At 39.1% G+C, this 13,739-nt stretch overlaps 1 protein-coding gene across 1 annotated transcript in view; it reads right to left on the bottom strand.

Moving 5' to 3' along the window:
- Positions 1-149: 149 nt before the first annotated feature.
- The window catches only part of ABCA4 (ATP binding cassette subfamily A member 4), an 80,926-nt gene continuing 67,336 nt past the window's right edge, over positions 150-13,739 (bottom strand). Inside the window, exons 39-51 of the mRNA XM_054832876.1 lie at positions 12,667-12,782; positions 10,558-10,705; positions 9,524-9,647; positions 8,640-8,769; positions 7,629-7,749; positions 6,696-6,758; positions 6,478-6,584; positions 5,347-5,488; positions 4,660-4,794; positions 3,099-3,202; positions 2,919-3,011; positions 2,323-2,572; positions 150-1,401 (exon numbers count right to left, since the gene is read on the bottom strand). Of these exons, the coding sequence (XP_054688851.1) occupies positions 1,279-1,401; positions 2,323-2,572; positions 2,919-3,011; positions 3,099-3,202; positions 4,660-4,794; positions 5,347-5,488; positions 6,478-6,584; positions 6,696-6,758; positions 7,629-7,749; positions 8,640-8,769; positions 9,524-9,647; positions 10,558-10,705; positions 12,667-12,782 (1,656 nt within the window). The 3' untranslated portion in view covers positions 150-1,278. The remainder of the gene's footprint in view (positions 1,402-2,322; positions 2,573-2,918; positions 3,012-3,098; positions 3,203-4,659; positions 4,795-5,346; positions 5,489-6,477; positions 6,585-6,695; positions 6,759-7,628; positions 7,750-8,639; positions 8,770-9,523; positions 9,648-10,557; positions 10,706-12,666; positions 12,783-13,739) is intronic.

Raw genomic sequence — 13,739 nt, 5'->3', positions numbered from 1 at the left:
TTGCAACTATTTGTAAGGGTGAAATACGCAATAAATTCTAGACTATATTTTGAAATCAGTTGAAATAATTATGGCAAAAGACAATGACTACGGCTGGTTGCTGAAGTTTCATAATATTTTGTACAGTAAAAAGCAAGAATGTCCTTACATTAAAAAATCTACATCAATTGAAGAAAAAAAACCTAACAAAGCAAAAAAACATGACCCAGATTTTTTTTTCTGTGTAACATATCTTAGAGAAGATTTCGTAGAAATTATTAGATCTGGTAGATAACTGAAGCAATACATCATTACGAATTTGTTTCCAATATTGTTATTTTCCACTAGTTTAACTGTAAACCAGAGAAGAGAGCTAAATGTCAAATGATTTCCCACTGAGTGCAGAGTGGAGTACGAGCAAGTTGAAATTTTCCTTCTGAGCACAGAGAAAGCACTTACCCTATTCACACTTTACACCCACTTAAGGTCCAGTCACATGAAAGAAGAAAAATTTGATCTTCTTTAGTAACAAAGATATCTTTCCAAGCCTCCATGAGAAAACAAAACTTTCGGCAGACTTGGACATACTCTCTTTCCTTTTAATCTCCATTTTGACATTCTGCTTCTATTTGAGAAACTTGAAGATGAGCATGAGATAATTTTCATTAAGACTTTTTTTAAAAGTAAATTTCTTGCCTGGGTCTGAGTTCTGAAGTAATTCTTCCCATTCTTATTGAGACAGCCATCTGTTTTCACTGGCAGCCTGGTGAGACAGTGAAGCAGTCTCCCAGCACTAGCCCCATCAGCCAGCACTGATGTTCTGACCTTGGTAGTCCTGTGCACTCAGGTTGGCAGGAACCCACTTCTAAGCAGGGCAGCACTCTGCCTTGGGACCTGTCTGCTGACTGGTAGCAGCTGACTTAAGAGTTAAACAAGAAAAACCTACCAGCCTGAAAGGACCAGATAGAGAAACTGGTTCTTTACATGTCAACAAGGAAGAATGAGAATTCTCTTCTTGTATCTTATTAACTTTAAGTTAGAGGAAGATTTTGTTCTATAGCAAGGACCTGCCTTTCCTTTCACACTTTCAGCATGTAGTGTTCCTTGTAGAGCAGTAGAAGTTGGCTGTTGCTAGGGCTGTTGCTGTTGTGAGGACAGTGCTCAGAAAGGTGCAAAAAAAAAAAAATCAGTATAATACTGAGTGTGGGTTTTTTTACCTTTGTTTTACCTTTGTACTGCTCTGATATGGCACATCTTTGCACTGTGCACAATCTAAGCGCTAGTGACTGTAGGTCTAGTCTATGCAGCTGCCTGCTGATGCAAAGCAGGGGACACCTTTGCTTCTCGGCTGGCTCCAGCTGCACGGGGATGCAAAGGAATTTCCTCATCCTCCATCTGCTGTTTAGCAAAGTTCACAAAAACCTGTGTGAGGAAAGCGGAAAATGTCACCATCTCATCAACTGAGATGAGTTAGTGGAACATCTCTACCTTTGCATCTTCTTGGCCTCTGCAGGGAAAAGCAAGGGCAATCCATACACATGAGCTCAACTGAGACACTGTGCATCAGCAGGGATCATTAATTCCTTCTTTATTTTGATAAATTTCCTTGCAACTTCCTTCCTTTGGATGCACTTACTTGCAACTAAAATCCTATTTTTTCTTAAGCAGGAGATGGGTTCAGCAAGGTTTGCATGGCTTGCACAACATAAACGAGTTTGGTTGCGATGGGAAAGAGGAGACAGTGTATTTTAGTAGAAAGCTGTAAGGCTGCCAGGAATGACTCTAGTATTCCCGTCAAAGACAGTTTTGCATATGTGGACCCTCAGCTACTCAGGAAAGCAGGCAGATGGGGCTAATACCCTCTAGCAAGTTGGTGTTGCCAGCAGTCCCAGTGGACTTCCCAGGTTTTGTGTGTCTAATTGCTCCTGTATAAAAGTGCATGACAGAGACATATAAACATTTATCACAGTATCTCTGACACAACACAGTCCAACTCTCTTGTTTAAAATAAAATGTTATTCCCAGCTCAGCAAGCCTCATTCTGAATAGCTGACCTTGCTCTGACTGCTGCTCCTGAAGGAATGGGTTGTGTGAATTCTGGCATATGGGAAACACTGTCTTACCAGCTTTCAAATGGCACCTATTTACATAGGGAATTAGTTACAGATTTCATATCTGATCCACCTCCTTGATGAGGGGTCTGGGAGTTTTGCCTGAGAAAAAAGTGTGAGATAATTCTCTACTCTGAACAGTTTGAGCCTTCGGTTGTTTGGATACATCCCCATTGCATTGCCTAATTCAGGCCAGACAGGCTCTCTCATGGATGCTTTATTTTTCACTCACCTGATCTAAAGTTGTTTGAGACACAGAATATTCTTCAATATGCAAGTTTTCCTTATTGGAGATTATTAACCGAAAAATCTTAGCCAGAGAGGAGGAGCAAATCTGATACTGCAGCATGTTGTAGTGTTTCTCTCTCTGTAAACTCCCTGGGAAGTTCATCCGTATGAATTGCTCAGCAGGAGTAGGATCTGGAGGCAGCCCATACTTTGGAGCTTTGATTTTCAGAGTGACAATGTAGCCATCTCCAAACCTGGGAAGCACAGGTGGATTTGGGAATTGGATGAAGAGATGGTTTCATTATTCAGGAAGAAAATTCATTTTCAGCAGCTATGAAAACATTAACAGTATCTGAAAGATAATGCATAAGATCTAGCTTTGTAGAAAGCTCTGTATTTGCCCTGCAGAAGTGGTGTGTAGCATAACAGAGTTGAGGTGAGGTCTGCTCAAATTGTCTAGGATACTACCACAGAGTTGCACCCAGAAATAGGTCTGTTTAAACAACAGCTCTTCATATTGGATTGCTGTATTAAGAATGGTACATACCACACACACTAAGTTTTCCCATTAAAAAACCACCATAAAAATATTCTACTTACTTGTATTTCAGTTGCTGAATTGTGCCAAGGCATTTGAAGGCACCTTTTACCATGATGGCTAAACGAGTACAGAGGGCTTCGCATTCTTCCATACTTTCAAAACAGAGAACAGATACTTGAGGTAAAAGCCAGCAGATGAACTTCAGCTGCTCTGGGATTCTGAATTCTAACTCTTTTTACCTGTGTGAGGTTAGAACCACAGCTCGCCGATCTCTGAGCACGCTGACAATAGAGTCCCATAGGAGGCGCCGGGACTGAGGGTCCATTCCAGTAGTTGGTTCATCCTGTGAGGGAAACATTAAGACAATTGGAGTCAGAGAAGCAGATAAGAAAATCTATTTAGAATCAAGTCATTGTGTGTTTGGGTCTTAGCATATAGCTGCTTCCCTACTGAAATCTGTGCCTTGAGAAAGCATGTGCACCTTGAGAAGCACATGAGCGAACCGGTACTGATGTACTATTTGGCACAAGGCAGTAAGGAAATGAGTACAAGAAACTGCAGGTAAGAATATAATGCTGTCTGTGTAGGGCACAGCTACAGGGAAGGGAATGCAGAAACCATCACAACAAAGGCAGTCCCCAGTCTAGGGTCTTAGATACCAAAAATGTAATAAGCATTTGTGATACTCCATTATAAAAACATTTAGTAATCAAAATAGAAATAAATGGAAAGAGGCTTATGTAGTAGCAGCTCCCATGTTTTGATGGGCATTAGAGATGTAGATCAATATACTGGAGAAACAAAGAAAAAATCTTACATCTATAATACTAGCTTTAAGATAGAGACGGTCACTTTGAATAAAATCTTCCTTTTCTGGGGCAACAGTTTTTGTAAGAGGACAATGAGTTCTCCCCAGGTAACCTTCTTATTTATATAAACATATAGAACACATTTTTCAACCCAAGAAGCTAGTGTAGTCACCCTGATTTACACCAGCTAAGGATCTGGACCTACATCAATCAGTTAACCCAGTTAGTAACAAAAAAAATTGAAAAAATCTTGGAGAAAAAAAATTTCATTCAACATTTTGTCTTAAGAAATTATGAGAAAACATTTTATCTGGCTGTTTACTATGTACAGGAAGAATACACGCAAAGACATATTAAATGGCACAAGGAACCATGCTATTAAAGTGTTATTAAAATGTTACTTTTTAGCCTACAAATTAAAGTGGTATAGTATAATCTAAATAAAGAATTTTTATAGTAATTGCATTTAGAATTTCCCCTTGAGAAATTATCAATTATCTGATAACTTATGTTATTTGATGAGAATTACATTTCATCATTTGTATAGTTTAGTCTAAATTTGTATAATTTATTCCAAAGATATTAAAGTCTACAAAAGGGTAGCTATCTTCCTCCATTCTGCTGGATAAAACAGCAAGGTATACGTCATAAGATCATGTTTTACATGAGCGGTTATACTCTGACAAGAAAAGGCAGATGGAAACCAAACATGGATTAAACTTCAAATTTGTCTGGATTATAGACTTTATCTCAAACCATTGTTCATTGAAGATCTTTCTTTCATAATCACCTGGGGTCCATTGAAAACATAGTTATGCATCCCAGTCTATCCCTGAAATTAAAGAACTTAAAATTGCATTGAAGTAGATGTAAGTTAAGGGCAGAAAGGAGCTTGCAAGGACTGTCATCAACATCCTTGTACCTCTTTAGCATGTGGTTTTCTGAGATGTTACACTGAACTATCACAGAGCTATGTTACCATGACACTTACTAGCAAGACAAGTGGTGGGCAGCCTATCAGTGCAATGGCAGTGGAGAGCTTGCGCTTGTTGCCACCACTGTAGGTACCAGCCAGGTGGTCTGCATACATAGGAAGTCCCAGCTTCTGGATGGCCCATTCAGCAACCTATGAGAAAGACCGTCTTTTTCACACAGCAGCTAATGCATAACGGATGGGATTGCAGATACATCCCTCTTCTGGCAGAGGCATGGCAATACCCTGGGTTTTAGCACATTTGTTTTAGAACTGGAGCAGGGTAGTTCAAAAAATTTATGATGATGAGGGGAATTCTAACTACTTGAGGGAGAGCCATAAACCAGCCTCAACTGTAGACATGCTATCTGTGCAAGAATTTAAATCATTCTCTTCTGGAATCTTCTTCATGTTTTCTTTCTTATACATAAACAACTTTAAAGACAAGAAAACGGCAACCAGTGCAGTTCTGAGTCACAGCAATTGCATTTTTAGCCTTCCACAGTTTTGCAAGTACCATTAATGCCATTTGATACTGCAGTCTTGTACTTAACTGTTCAAATGACAGGAACTACTCCCAGGACTTCAATGCACAGAATGGCGAGCCCACTTTGGAAATTCTGGCCCTTGGCGTGTTACGAACCCAATTAAACATCACAAATATTCACTGTAGCTACGTATAAGTCAAAAGGAAGAATGCTTTACCCTCTTGATTTCCTCTGCTGGAACTCCCCTCAATCGTGCATATAAGTAGAGGTGTTCTCGTCCTGTGAGCAGGTCATCAATGGCATCAAACTGAGGGCAGTATCCCATGTTTTGACGGACATTAGAAATGTGGGTCAATATACTGGAGAAACAAAGAAAAGAATCTTATATATATAATACTAGCTTTAAGACAGAGATGGACACTTGGAATAAAATCTTTCTTTTCTGGGGCAACAACTCTTGTAAGAGGAGAATGAATTCTTCCTGATACAACATCCTACAAAAATATCTGTACAGAATAGCAAGGAATATATTCTCATTTAAGTCAGCTCAGTCCGGGTTAAGAGTATAAGCCCATTTCCCCTCACCCATTTTCCTGTTTAAGTATAGGCTAACTTAACAAGAAGTTCTTTGAACAGCCACTCAGATCATATTTTTTGCAGATGGTGTTTATTTCTGGAAGAAAAAAATCAGTCAATTTCATCTCAGAGTGTCATCACCGGGAACAGACTGGAAAGACACAAGGCTAACACTTCATTGGTAGTAATAGGAGGAGAAGTACAGAATCACAGAATGGTTGAGGTTGGAAGGGGGCTCTGGAGGTCATCTTGTCCACCCACGCTGTTCAAGCAGGGTCACCTACAGCAGGTTGCCCAGGACCATGTCCTGGCAACAAAATAGCAATTGTTCAAATCACATCAATGGACAAAGAATCAAATTCCAACTACACCTAACAAATGAAGCCACACAACCTGGAACTAAACTAACGTGAGTACCAGATCACATTGTATTAACTTATGCCAGCACTGTGTAAACAAAGATGCTAGAAACAGCCAGCGAAAAGTCCCAAAGCTCAGATCAAAGTACCCAGTTGGACCAGTGATCTTATGTTTGTGAACTCTTGCCATTAGATCTGATTGCCTTGTCCCACTGCTAGCATTAGTATAACTTAGTCACAGATTTTACAACAGAGTGTTACAAGTATAAAGGGCCAGTGTGTGTTAGCTGTGGTCTCTCTCAGTGCCATAAAACTGGAAAAGAGCTGCTGGGTCATTGAGACTATGATCTGGACAGTTCTACCCCAGAAAATGGACTGTCACAGATTTTTTTTTTTTTTTTTAAAGTACTTACCTATTGCCAGCCACTACAGCATCTCCAGATGTCACATCAGTATCTCCAGTCAGCATTTTGAATGTTGTTGTTTTGCCAGCGCCATTCACTCCCAAAAGACCAAAGCACTAAATTACAAAATTTATCACATTCTTTAGTATTTCAAACTTGCAAATCAGCAGGGGCATGAAACCTGAACTGATCCATGGAATGTAATCTAGTGTTATTGAACAACCTACCTCTCCGGGACGGATGCCAACACAGAGTCTGTCCACTGCAGGCTTGTGCCTACCTGCATAAATCTAAATTGACAGAAGAAAAAAGAAAAATCCCATTTCAAGACATCTACGGCAAAGAAAGTCTTCCAAATTTTTTTTTAGTTTAATGCTATTGGGATGATACAACTTTAGAACCAAGACAGGAGTAAATAAAAAATTAAAAAGAAAGAGTAAGCATTCGACAAAGTCAGACACTTAGCTACATTAAATTAATTTGTAATGACCCCTAAAACTACCAAGTTTTCTGCGTGCAAACTTTTACTTCATCTTTAGCACTAGGAGACAGACCTGATGCTTGGCTGGCACAAAGTATCTTTGACATATCAAACCAAAATGGAACAATACAGCAAGATAGTCTGAAGAATGATACTCCAGTTCTCTGTTCATGAGATCCCAGCAATGTGTGTAATCTTTGTATTTCTGTAGCTCAAGCTTGCATGCATTCTGATAGCATAATTCAGATGCCTTTAATGTCTGAAAATAAGATAAATTAGCAATAACTATAGCCCTCAATGTGAAAGCAACCAAATGGTTAACTTGAGATTGAAACTCACCTATGGAAAAACCAGCATTGTAGAAGAAAAGACTACTAGTAGAAATGGACACTCAATAGATAACAGTCATGTCAGACAATGTGAGATTAAAAAAAAACAAACAGAACAACCAAACCTTAAGCAGGGAGGGTTACACTGTCCTTGCTGGACTTCCCTGTGGTTTGATTTCTAATGAAAGGAAATAGCCAAATAACATGTCAAACCTTGACTTCTAAAATGTTTGCTATTTTCTAAATCACAAGGTTGATTTTGAAAACAGTACCATCTGAATCCACAGCTGAAATACATTGTGAAAGAATTTACACTAGACTTACTTGTTTCATTTTTCTCAAATTATTACCTTGGTCAGTTCTTGTAATTCTAAGATATCTGTTTTGTTCCCTCCATTCATAATTCTTTTTCTTTCTTCTGCAACATCCTCATCTTCATCAATAATAGGTGACATGGCAGTCTCAGCAAACCTGGAAAAACCCAAAAGATTGATTGCAGAAACAATCAGTTGCCCTGGGTGTAGTTAGAATACTAGTGTGAAACAATGACTAATCAATTGCCAAAAAACGTGACTGGTGGAAGCAGTGGGATTTAAACTTCACAACGTGACACTGGCTGGAGCATTCCTGCTGCTGGGAGAATCCCTGACCTTTGAAAGTTAATCTCTAAATATTAAAAAGGGAGGAAATGGCTTGCTCAAAAGAGCATGCCTTGTCAGTCACTGATATGACATGACCTGCCCCTCAGCCCCAGCTTTTGCTATTTAGCTGTTCTTCGGTAGCTAATGATAATCCTTCTACAGATCTTTTGAGTAGAACTGGCTGTAAGACAGTATTTTCATAATTGTACCAATTGGTACTCCTGTTGGCAATCTTGAACAGGAGTGAATGACCCACTCACACCTGGAAGGCAGCTGCTTTCACTGAGAGGCAATTTGTAAAGCAGAGAGAGGAAGCTTACATAGTGTCCAGGCTGGAACTGTCCTGTGCAATGGATTAGAATTCCTGTCTTGGGATGTCAGGCCAGTACCTCATGCCAGTACTCATGACACTACAAACTTTCCAAGTCATTTTACAATCTCACTATTACAGTGTCTCAATCTAAAAAAAATTACATTAAAGTCTTAATTCAAGGAAACTCTTTTCTATAATAATATATTTTTAAATCCTGTTAAGATAATGCATATTTGTAAATGCTTTCTTGAACCAGGATATCAAAAAATTAAGATTAAATCAGGTAACTAAACAGAAAAAAAAGCCGAAAAATTCGGAGAAAAAGAAAAAAAAAGAGGGACATAGAGAGTAACAAAAGACACTCACCATATTAATAAAGGAACATTAATACAAGCTTTCAGACATACCATCTTGTGGAGAACAAACGGTGCTGCATAAGGAGATTCAGAATGAAGAATGCAATCCCTTGAACAGCCATGGCAACCAGGTTCTTTCCAACAAAATCCCACTGAAAGGGATTGGAAACATGCTCCTCGCCTTTGGAGAAAGCGCCAGAAAGCAAGGTGAAATACTGCTGAAACAAAACATTGCTCCTCAGAAAAAAAGGCATAATCGTAATGATTTAGGATGAAAATCTGTACTTTATTTGATCATGATCAGGCAATGTCTCCATTTTCCAGTGTCTTAGAAAGATTCTTCAGAAAATACACTCCAAGCTCAGCTACTGCATGGGAGCAAAAATGAATATAAGCTCTCTGAATATGCACTAATTTGGATCTCATAACATGAAATTTGCATGGATTATGTGCAAGACATACATTTTCTGAATAAAATCAGATGAGTTCTGCTATATGACTACTCTTTTAATAGGAAGTTGTCTGATATCAAGGACAGCCATATCCCAAGAGGATGCATTTGAAGAACAGCAGCCACTTCAAGCATTAACATGAGGGCCACCAAAGTAATTATCTCATTTCATTTGAATATATCCTAATGTAATTGTCTAAGGACTTCAGAACAAATGATAAAAAGACACCAGACTCTGGCACTGAACAAATGGGTTCATTTCCAATACAGATTACTGGTTGGGCTGTAGAGTTCTGGCAGCTGTATCAGAAGCTGTGATTCCTTCAGAGAAGTTGAACTTTCCTACTCCTCATCCACTTGATGAGGTCAGAGGGGAGGATTTCAGAACAGCCACTAATTTTCCAAGATAAATCTTCCAACCATCTCATCCAAGGTCAGGACACTTGACACTGATATAACTTGTTTCTTATTGGCTCTTACTTACCAAACCTGGCATATACTTCAGTCACAGCTTGGTTCATGGCCAAGTCAATGAGTCCACGGCCCAGGCAAAAATGTGGGAAGACAATAAGCACATTTTTCAATGTTTTATTAAACTTCAGCAAAGACTATAAGAAACAGAAATGACACAATAAGCAGTTGAAACCAGACTTCTTTAAGGAAACACAGCAACATGAGTGAAGTTCTTTGTCATGCCAGAGAAACTGAATGTTCTGTGTTCTTACAATGGAGAAAACAGAGTATTTATCAAGTTACGCCCAAAGCATCTGCAACCTAGAATGCAGCACCGCAGTATGCTGGCATACACTGCACCAGACAAAGTACTTGTGAAAAACTGTCAGTGGGGAGAGAAATTAATCTTTGTGATGAAGGATTTCTCTATGTAGCAGACGTAACATGTAATTCTGGTGTCAGCTATTATAAACAACAACTGTGAGCAACAAGAAAGAGTGGTATTTTTCTGTTATAACATCTTTCTCTATAGCTGGAATATTTCCATAATCAGGAATGCCACAATATTGAAAAGTACCAGTGTCTGGGCATAACTACACAGCAGACTTTGGTGCAATGTGGAGATGCCTAAAACAGTGTAAGTGCCAGTAGCAGTCCAGCTGCACCAACACTGAATCCAGAGAAGGACAATTGTCCCTCTGGAGACACAATATCTACAACAGAGACACATCCTCAAAGATAACGATACTGGCCTGCTGTCCCATAGACTGAATGGCACTAGATTGAACCCTGCACTATCAAGAAGCAGGACTGAGAATGCAGGAAGCATCAGGGACAGAAAGTATTGTAAAGGTGGCCCTTGAAACCATTAACTCAAATCAAGATCTGTTTCTCCTTCCCAGCAAACAACCATGCTTGATCAGCACATGGTGTTTGAAAATGCACTATCAGTAATGAAAGCTAATTGGATTGTTTTCAGATGTAGAAAGGGTGTTAGAGATGGTTATGCTTGGACACCCTTTGCACAGCTCCTTAAAACCAGGTGTCAAGAAAACCATTACTTACCGGGTTATTTTCAAATAACTCCAGGATGAATGTAATGGCACTGCTGTTGATCCCCACAAAGAGATTAATACAAGACAATGCAACATAAGCAGTGCTAGGGACACTGAAGAAAGAAGCAGCAGGGTACATCATGGGAATTACTGCCCATCTGCATGCAAAAGATAGAAAAACTATGGTAACAGCTTCTCAGTATTCTCATGTCAGTTGGCCTAATGAAAACACAAAGTTGAGCTTTCTTCTCATCCCAGTGAAATAGTGTAACCAACCAGAGATGCCACTAGAGTATTTTTTTCCCTGGTTACTAGATAAAAAGGGTTTTTTCCCCTGCTTTTTTTCTGTTAAAATGCAGGGCAATAGAAACCGCTAAAACTGAGAAAACTTAATGCTAGCAAGGTTACCATCACCCCAGGTATCCTTGAACATCTCACTGGATTGTACACCAGAAGGGAGAAACAAATAAATGTTAGGTAAAGCAAATATGATGTACTGCTTTCTTAGGTACTCCTTAGCCTTTGGAACTGGCCAAAGAAATCCAAAACTCTGTAAATTTTTATATTGTGTTCTAACTCCTCTACCATTGTTTTTTTACTCCTGATTTGGAGATTCCTGTGCCATGATTTCTAGGACACAGCAAATGCACATGCAGCAGCACAAGAGGAGTATTCCTCTGGAATAAACTTACGATGCTTAGCAACAATCAGTTGGACTACGAAGAATTCAGTAACAACAACCTGAATTGCTTAACAGGACAATACACATGTGGTCAGAAAGAATCATCCTAAATTCCCTATTATGACTGCAGCTGGACGCAAGGGCTAATATATGATTCTATGAATTTACCTTCCTTTCTGTTTTTTATTTTGAGTAGCAAATTGTGAAATTATTATTGAAGTGACTGCCATGTGATTATATTTTTTCTGAAAATTTTATCTTGGTAGATGCTTTAAAATATGCAAAGACACTTTAAATGTCTATCCACACAGCCATGAATTACTGTATTTAAAAAAAAATAGAGCCACAGACAACTTATTAAAGATACCACTGTTGCACTTCAAAAAGATATAATGAAAAATTAAAACGAAGAACATTCTGATAGCATTTTCTAACATTGGGTATTTTACAGAGATTAAATTATTATAATGCTGTGTATTTTCTCAAGATTTTCATTCAAACACCACTAAAACTTCAGAAAATTAAAAGTAGTCTACCCAGAAAAGAATAGTTCCCTCTTAGGCTTAATTCATGACAAACATAGGATGACGTGAAAAGCTTAATTTCTTTCTCTAGAAATAGATCTGGTTGATCATTTTGCCTAGACTACATCAGCTGCAGGGCTATCAGGAATATGATTTTATAGATAAAAATATATGATCACTAATTAAATGAGAGAAACTTAATATAAAATGTTATTTTGCCAACACAAATGCTCATTTGAAGTTAAAAAAAGTGTTGAAGACTCAGTACTTTTTGCCCTTGGGTTAAATCACAGAATCATAGAATGGTTTGGGTTGGAAAGGACCTCAAAGACCATCTAGTTCCAACTCCCCTGCCATGGGCAGGGACACCCTCCACTGGACCAGGTTGCCCAAAGCCTCATCCAACCTGGCCTTCAACACTTCCAGGGAGGGGACATCCACAACTTCTCTGGACAACCTGTTCCAGTGCCTCACCACCCTCACAGTGAAGAATTTCTTCCTAATATCTAATCTAAATCTACCCTCCTTCACCTTAAGGCCCTTACCCCTTGTCCTATCACTACATGCTGAAAGTTATTTTAGTATTGGCTGTTAATGAGGCAAATGAACAACTGCTAAATTCCTACACAATGTACATATCAGCAAGCAGCAAACTGAATAAATATATTTTCCTGTAAGAATCACATTTAATGCTTGAAAATGTAAGGCAGTGACAAAAAAAATCACCTTTACAGGATGTGACGAGAATGTGTAAATATCCTGGAGCAGGGACAGAATCCAGTTCTAACCTGCATTGTACACACTCGGTTTTATTCTTTAAAGCTGGGTTTCACTAAGTACGAGCTCATTAACATGAAATCATTTACATGTGAAATACAGGGCCCCACATGCAAGAACAACCTTGAACACTCACCCATACAGAAGCAGCAAGGCAATAAGCACAGGGAGATTAGTTGGAGAAGTGTATGCTTTCTTGTTGAATCCAGCAAATATAAACACGACCATTCCAGCACTCAGTGCATAATTCACCTGCCACGTCACAGGGTGAAGATCAGTGTATAAGCCCTGAGAAAGTCTGCAAACATATCCAGATCCTACACATTATTCCAAAAGGATTTTGTATTGAGGAATACTGGAATTTATGAGCTAGACTGTCACACTCAAGCTTTTGGATCAACAGGTCCCTGGCATCATTTGACATTTTTCTGAGACATTTTTTATTGGACTGTTTATCAAAAAGACAACATATATTATTGTTTCCTAGATTATGGTTTGCAAGCCAATTATTTTATGGTCCACCTGGCAGGCTGCCCGCAGAAAGAGGCCATGGGTATGCAAGGGAAATACAGTTTCTGGTGATGCACAGTCTGTGTAGGAGGGAAAAAGCTAATTACTTGAGCCACATTCCTGGGAGGAGACTAAAGTGAGTATGCTTGGCCACTGCTCTTCTCAATTTCTCTGTTCAGTATTAGTAACATTAGTCTACTGCAATGCACAGAGCTCCCTATGCAGAATGGAAGGTGGTGTTTCAGAGAACTGCTAACACCAATTAATACCTTTGCATCATGCTGTCAAGGGCCACGGCCAAGCAGAATTCTTGTCAAGGAAGCTGCTGAGAGGTTGTTGTGGCCAGCAGGGGACAGGAACTTGAAGACCTGCTTCTTTTCCCTCTATTGCTAAATTAAATCTTTGCTTTACCTTCTCCTGAAAGAGCACCTTCCAAAGCCCAAAGAATTTTGGGCTTTTCAATTATTTCATTTTTTTTTCTTTTTAATTTTGCAATTCCATGTTCGTGCTTTTCTTATTGCATAAGCCCTTGGCCACTCTCTTTGTGGAGAAGGCACAGCTAGAAAACAAGCTCCTTGCTGTGCCTCAACCAGGCAACGAATTTGCTCCTTTGTGACAAAGTGGCCTGAGGAGTAATGCGAGGGTAGCTGAGACCTGTCTAAGCAAGCCTGGGCCTGCAGTCTATATCCTTGTGGAAAA

The sequence above is a fragment of the Grus americana genome, chromosome 8 (genome assembly GCF_028858705.1).
Source record: "Grus americana isolate bGruAme1 chromosome 8, bGruAme1.mat, whole genome shotgun sequence".
Taxonomy (NCBI): Eukaryota; Metazoa; Chordata; class Aves; order Gruiformes; family Gruidae; genus Grus; species Grus americana.
Note: the sequence above shows the minus strand (reverse complement) of the source record. Positions and strands in the feature narration are given on the sequence as shown.